The following is a 7,274-nucleotide window of genomic DNA, read 5'->3' on the forward strand; positions in this document are numbered from 1 at the left end:
AGTGGGATGCCACGCCCTCCTCCAGGGGATCTTCAGGGATGGAAGCTGCGTCTCTTAGGTCTCCAGCACTGGCAGGCAGGTTTTTTACCACTAGCACCACCTGGGAAGCCCTAATGCAGATACAGTGATCAGAGGTACCTAAGACTTAGTCTTTCCTGAAGGCCTTTGTGCATATCTCAGAGTCTAGCCTGAAGAAGTGAGCTTGGGCACACAAGCTGCTGTGCAGAGGACACACTCCTTGTCCAGAGGTCACACCTTTTGTCCAGAGGACACACTGGCTCCAATAGCCAGTGGGGCTTGTGTTTCTGGGTTCAGCAGAACCGTGGCAAATATAGAGAAACATAAGTTCTTGCACTTGAAAAGGATACTATTTCATATTCAGCCAACAGTGAAGACTGTAATCTAAGACTAGCTATGTGTATTGAAATGACAGGCGATATTTCCTAAAATCAGCCTGAGCTGTGTTACGCTATGCTTAGTCTATCAGTTGTGTCAGACTCTTTGTGACCCCGTGAACTGTAGCCCCCCAGGCTAATCTGTCCATGGGGAGTCTCCAGGCAAGAATACTGGAGTGGGTTGCCATACCCTCCTCCAGGGGATCTTTCCTGCTATAAATTAAAAATAATGATTAAAAATAATTTTTTTTAATTTAATAAAGGGATTTTTTAAAAACTTAGAGAACTACTGCTCAAGTCAAGACTCAGTAATTAATTTTGGAAAAAAGAAGTTTAGAATATTTTGCCAGGGTCATGAAGTTATACATGCTTTACTCAAATTTTATAATAAATTTTCACCCTGTCAGAAAGTAAATTCAAGTCAGAATTTATGTCAACTATTAACACTTAGGAAATCAATAAATATAATGTAATTTTCTCTATTTTTTTGAACAATCTTGATGTAGCTTCAACTGAAATTTACTTGGTGCCTACTTTATGCCGCGCCTGATACTAAGTACATTCACAAATGATAACATTTAATATTTAGAACCATCCTGCAAAATAAATATATTAGTAGCCCCATTCTGCAGATTAAAACATTTGCTCAGAGATTTCTGACTTGTCAATCAAGTACTGCACAATTAGGTTCTAACAGACTGAAGAATCTCTACACCCAATAAGCTTGCTAACGACAACAGCGCTGAGACACTGAGAGCCTTTGTGTTTCTGTGGACACCAAAAAAAAAAAAAAAGATTCACTGTGATTCATTTTATTTGCTCTGGCTAATAGGTGTATCATTGCCGAGTGGAGAGATCAGCAACATAAGTTAAAGCAAAAGAGTTGGGTGTTTAAGCTTAATCTTGAGCTATCTAGAAAATTCAGTTAACCAATATACTTTTCCTAGGCATACTACTTAATCAACATTTTAATCCATATACAGCAATTTCACCTAAGGCAACAAAGTATTTTCTATTAGGAGAATTATTTAAATAGAAGTTAATGGTTTACCATAATCATCACCCTTGTTTATACATAATTGATGCTTCTAAAGTATCTGAGGTCATTTTAAAGGGGTTTTTGAAGTATTCTAAGGAATCTCTGCTCCTCTAATTTTTATAATTAACACTGTTACCATAGCTACTTTAAAAAAGTTTTGCTAAACAAAATAGACCTTCAGCCTGGCTATGTCCAAATAATCATAAATTCCAATTAATGAGCTATTTATTTAATTGTTATACCTGTTGAACACTCTACATAATGCTTTTCGATACAGCTTGCATTTTACTCAAGTGCATTTCAAAGACCTATCTCTATCTTGCAGCTAATTCAAAGCAACTTGAAAATCACTAAGATTTACTGTATTTCACATTAAATACAGATTCAACATATTACTACCTCTATATTGTGTTGAATGTGAATTTTATTAAACCAGAGAGCACATAACTGTTTCTCCCTTTGGGCAATACCACTGGGGGGAAATTCTATGTGTAACGGCCTTTCAGAGAAATTTGTGTTTTTCAGGTGTGGTATTAGAAATTAATCAAAATTCTCATCGCTTATGGCAGCACAAGCTCCTTGGACCCATAGAAGCAACTCTGAATTCTTTGTCTTTTACAGCAATCTCCGGAGAAGTTCAGTTTTTCTTTTCTGAACCTCCTTTTTTGGTTAGTAAACCCGAGGACTAAATCTGACCGAGAGAAATGCTTGCTCCTGTGTTTCTGCTTATTTTCTGAGCAGAGTCACCAATCGCCTTTCTTCAGGACTAGCTCTTCAAGGATATTTACATGATGAAGAGATAGTACTACATTCCAGAGGAAAAAACAGGTTTGTTTACTGTCCAGGATAATAACGTTAATAACGACACCCTCCGGGGCAAAGATCAGACAGGCTTATTGCCGGTAATAAAAGCTCTGGGTTTCTTAAGCTGGAGGTCCCTCTAGGTAATACATCCACTGTATGGGCACATGTCACCAGGCCCTCTTCACATCACTTTGGGAACAGGGCTGGGAGAAATGGCAGCAAAATGGTGATACCCTGGCAACTGCTATTTTGGGAGTACCAAGCTGTCTTTTTCCTCTAAACTGGAACCTGCCTCTGCAAGCATTCCTGGAACTCTACCAGGCTCCCTGGTTAGCCCACATGTGAAGTAACACCAGGGGCTTCCCTGGTGGCTCAGTCGGTAAACAATCTGCCTGCAATGCAGAAGACCTGGGTTTGATCCCTGGGTCAGGAAGATCCCCTGGAGAAGGACATGGCTACCCACTCCAGAATTCTTGCCTGGAGAATCCCGCGGACAGAGGAGACTGGAGGATTACAGTCGATGGGGTTGCAAAGAGTTGGACAAGACTGAGCGACTAAAACTTTCACTTTTAAAGTAATACAGGCTTCCCAGTTTAAGTTGGTTGGTAACAATTTCACCATAGATTGTATTATCTGGCTGCCCAGTTCCAAGAAACAAAATCATACTCAGGATGTCTACCTTCCTAACTATCTGGGTTGGCCAGTCTAGTACTCTTGCCTGATTCACCAAGAAATTTACCATCTTCTAGTAAAAAAACTCAGCTCTAACATGCAGCTTCTTCTTTTTTTCATGATCTTTCCATTCATCCTCTAGTGACAGAACTGAGCCAGGTTCCCTTCCTACTAATTCTTCTTTAAACAAAGGGAAGTGAAAGTCACTCAGTCATGTCCAACTCTTTGCGACCCCATGGACTATACAGTCCATGGAATTCTCCAGGCCAGAATACTGGAGTTGGTAGCCTTTCCCTTCTCCAGAGGAGCTTACAGTATAATTCCTTGAAAATGAGTAAAATATGATTTTTCTCAAGATTGCCCACGCCTTCTATAAATCACTAACATCCAATCCAGTTACCATTTCACCATTTATATGATTTGATCTAATCAGATGACAAATCCTAATCTGATGTGAACATCTGTGTATTCTCAGCAGATTGTTCTAAGCAGACAACCTGGTATTATTTCAAATTTTATCAACAACTCATTTTTCCTCTTACCTAAATTCTTTCCATTTTGCTTATAAATATATCTAGCATAATTAATTGTTTTAATTTCTAAAAGACTAATCTTTCATATGTATTTTCTGCAGAAAACATACAAGTAGCTAACCACATTTCCCTATATTGGATTAAGTCCTTCCTAGGGTGGGATATGCAGGGGACGGATATTATCTCACCTTAAAAATATATTTCACATGTATAGTATTGCACCGTATATCTAATTTTTCAAGTAATTTCAGAGCTTTTTCTAGGGTAATTTTTCCACCTTTGAAGTCATCTCGAACCATCAACAAAAACCATGTAGGAGACACACCAAAAAAACACGTTAAGGAAACTCTCACAGAAAGTCATTAAGTACTTAAAATGACTAAAGAATATTTTGTCTCTCTTCAATTCAATGTTTTTCTTTTTCTTTTCAGAGGACAGTCTATCTCATGCTTAAGTAAGAAAATAATTTTATGGTAAATAATATTTAAAACAAATTTAAGTAGGTACTATTCAGTGCTAAAGGTATGAAAAGCCATAATAAAATAAGAATTGTAGGAAAAGAATAAAAATTAACATTTGAGAAATCCAGTTATTACTCGGGAAATATAGTCTATTTTCTGAAGACATGAACATCAAGATCTTTCTATCACTTGATCTCTCTCAGTGTTAGTTTCCTCATCTGAAAAGTGGTCAAATTAATACTTCAGTAAGGGAGGGGCATTAAATGAGCTCATAATATATCATTCAACATAGTTTCTGTTACTGAGAGTTCAATAAATAGTAACCATGTCTGATACAATTATTACCATTATATTAACCAAATGTCCAGCTACTCGCATGCTTCCAAAAGCAACATTTTAAGGACCATCAGAAAGAGTTGTTTGTTTTTTTTTTTTTTAAATGCCATGGTGAGTGTCTAATTAGTATGAAGGAGAAAACAAAAATAATCAAGCTTGCTTTATCTACAGAGAAACAGCAAAATTTAGGATACTTCAAATTGAAAAAATAAGATTTGACAGTCTATAAAATCATGAAAAGTATCAGTAAAAATTGTTCAACAATACACTCATTTTCAGATTGTTAGAACTAATGGGAAGCCCTTCAATTTAATGGCTGTGACTTAAAACGGCAAAGCTCATGTTATAAGAAAAAGATACAGAAAGCTAGGGAAATTAATATAAAAAAAAAAACCTCAGGATGGATAAAGAAGGAAGCAGTTTACACTTAAATGAGAGAAACAAGCTCAAGGAGTCTTCAAAAGGGATAAATCAAGAGAAAGGAAAGAGAAACAGAAAGGACTTCTGAGTGGATATTTGTTCTCCATATTTTCATGACCTGAAGTTTTGTTTCTCCTCACTTAGAAGCTTCTCCCCATTATGAGTTGTCACAGGTTCCAAATATAATTAACTCTGCCCCTTGGCAAGAAAGGGATTCCTTGAAATTCATCCGCTGTTGCCACTGCCCCTTTTCTAGAAAGAAAGCAGAAAACACAGTGGTTTGTTGCCTTTGTTCTTTGCAGTTAGCGCAACACTTAAATCCCCCAGAGACTGTATGGAGGTTTGTGGTCTCTGCACTTCACTGCCCTTAAAATTTTTCTGGCTTCTTGCTCATGTTCTGACCATTTCCAAATCCACAATGTTTATAAGAGAGGCAACCCTTGCCGTCTGGCATTTTCCCATGAACAGTCATCGTCTCTCATTTTATTTTTACTCTTTTGTTTAAACCCCTAAAACCTTTCAGGATAACATGCTTCCACTGGGTTGGGGACAGTTATTCTGAGGGCCTGATTACAAATCCCTGCCATTGTGGTCCCCAAAGGGTCAAAGAGCTTCCAAATACTCCCTAGAAACTCTGGGTTGCTTCTCTTAGATCTATAACCACCTATGCGATAAACACAGAGACACACCACTTTATGAAGAAGGCTGTTCTGGAGGCTAAGTTCTTAAAAAATCTTCAAAATTCGTATAGCTGGTTGGCTGGGCACCACGCTGTCAGGTGACTGTCATGTTTTCCTTTGGGTCCAAACGCCCATTGTGATCTCATCAAAAGTTCCATACTTCACAGAGCAAGCTCCTTTATGACTTCACCAGGAGACTCAGAGCTGGCCAGACAACCTGTTTTTGGCACAGTCAGACATGGTAATCTTAGGCTTGAACGTTTAACACCTTGATGGGAAAGGTGCCCCATGGAATGTTCTCTCATCCTCTGAACACTGTCTATTCCAGAAGCTCTGCTTCTGCCGCAACCAAACATGTCACGTAGCACTCTGAGTAGGAAAGAGAAAGAAAAAGTAATTCGCAGACTACTGATACAGGCTCCTCCAGGGGAATTTGTAAATGCCTTTGATGATCTCTGTCTGCTTATCCGTGATGAAAAACTCATGCACCATCAAGGGGAGTGTGCGGGCCACCAACACTGCCAAAAATATTCTGTCCCACTCAGCATTGATGGGAATGCTGTCCTCCTGTCTCACCACAATGTCGTGGGCGACTACAGGTTTTTCGACTACCAGAGCAAACTTTCTTTCAAATTTGACCTGCTTCAAAACCAGTTAAAGGACATCCAGAGTCATGGAATCATTCGGAATGAGACGGAGTACCTGAGGACTGTAGTTCTGTGTGCCTTGAAGCTGTATGTGAACGACCACTACCCAAAGGGCAACTGCAACGTGCTGAGAAAAACGGTGAAAAGTAAGGAGTTCTTGATCGCCTGTATTGAAGACCACAGCTATGAAACAGCAGACTACTGGAATGGCCTTTGGAAATCAAAATGGATTTTCCAAGTCAATCCATTCCTAACCCAGGTAACAGGGAGAATTTTTGTGCAAGCTCACTACTTCAGGTGTGTCAACCTACATGTCGAAATCTCCAAGGACCTGAAAGAAAGCTTGGAGGTGGTGAACCAAGCTCAACTGGCTTTAAGTTTCGCAAGGCTTGTGGAAGAGCAAGAGAATAAATTTCAAACTTCACTGTTAGAAGAACTACAGGAGTTATCGAATGAAGCTCTGAGAAGAATTCTACGAAGAGATCTTCCAGTGACCCGTACTCATATTGACTGGCAGAGGATACTCTCTGACTTGAATCTGGTGATGTATCCTAAATTAGGGTATGTCATTTATTCAAGAAGTGTGCTATGCAACTGGATAATATAAAGGATTGCTCCTGGTAACTGTCTTGATCTGATTCAGTTGTGTTTCTGGGGGGCAGGGGTGGGGGTGGGGGGAGGCGCTGAGGTTATTCTCCTAAAGTTGAGAAGCCACTAGATATGTCCATCACTTGGCAGATGTAAATTTTGGGGCGATTTTTGGTTTTACCTTTTTTGGGGGGGCACATCACACAGTTTGTAGGAACCTGGTTCCCCAGCCTAGGACTGAACCCGAGCCTTCATCAGTTGAAAGCAGAGTCCTGACCACTGGACCGCCAAGGAATTCCAGATGCAAGTTTTAAATTAGGGACAAGTCTTCCAAATCATTTTATTCAAGGAATATTTACCAGTAACTCAAGGAAAGGGTGATGGTAATTTGTTTCACAGTAGTGGCAATCATAAAGCCAGAAACATTTATTAGAATCTAAAATGACTTTGTAGAACGTGGCACCCCAAAGGATTAATATAGGTGACCAGGGAAAAGGCTGTGTGAGTGTGTGTAGGAATGACTTTTGACTTTCTTTGTAACTGGAGAAGGCAAGCAAACAAGAATCATTCTGCAAATGATAATTCACCTAACTCAACTCACCAACAAGGGGGTAGATTTCAATCAGTGCCATTAGGGTTGGATGGTCCATGAAACCAACAAATATCAAAAATCTAGCTCATATGAAGGACTACTGGACC

The 7,274-nt window shown here is 39.3% G+C and overlaps 2 protein-coding genes across 2 annotated transcripts in view; one reads left to right on the plus strand and one right to left on the minus strand.

Moving 5' to 3' along the window:
• PLCZ1 (phospholipase C zeta 1) overlaps positions 1 to 5,475 on the minus strand; it is a 46,147-nt gene extending 40,672 nt beyond the window's left edge. The window contains exons 1-3 of the mRNA XM_043440918.1: positions 5,350 to 5,475; positions 4,757 to 4,912; positions 3,632 to 3,755 (exon numbers count right to left, since the gene is read on the minus strand). Coding sequence (XP_043296853.1) covers positions 3,632 to 3,755; positions 4,757 to 4,767 — 135 coding nt within the window. The 5' untranslated portion in view covers positions 4,768 to 4,912; positions 5,350 to 5,475. The remainder of the gene's footprint in view (positions 1 to 3,631; positions 3,756 to 4,756; positions 4,913 to 5,349) is intronic.
• A 53-nt stretch (positions 5,476 to 5,528) lies between these two features.
• CAPZA3 (capping actin protein of muscle Z-line subunit alpha 3) lies at positions 5,529 to 6,613 on the plus strand. Its single transcript, XM_043441045.1, has one exon. The coding sequence runs from the start codon at positions 5,695 to 5,697 to the stop codon at positions 6,592 to 6,594; it is 900 nt and encodes a 299-aa protein (XP_043296980.1). The 5' UTR covers positions 5,529 to 5,694; the 3' UTR covers positions 6,595 to 6,613.
• The last annotated feature ends 661 nt before the right edge of the window (positions 6,614 to 7,274 follow it).

This window comes from Cervus canadensis, chromosome 21 (assembly GCF_019320065.1).
Source record: "Cervus canadensis isolate Bull #8, Minnesota chromosome 21, ASM1932006v1, whole genome shotgun sequence".
In the NCBI taxonomy this organism is placed as follows: Eukaryota; Metazoa; Chordata; class Mammalia; order Artiodactyla; family Cervidae; genus Cervus; species Cervus canadensis.

Excerpts from the sequence above, each read along its gene's own strand:
- CAPZA3 (XM_043441045.1), top strand. The coding sequence starts at position 5,695 with ATGTCACGTAGCACTCTGAGTAGGAAAGAGAAAGAAAAAGTAATTCGC.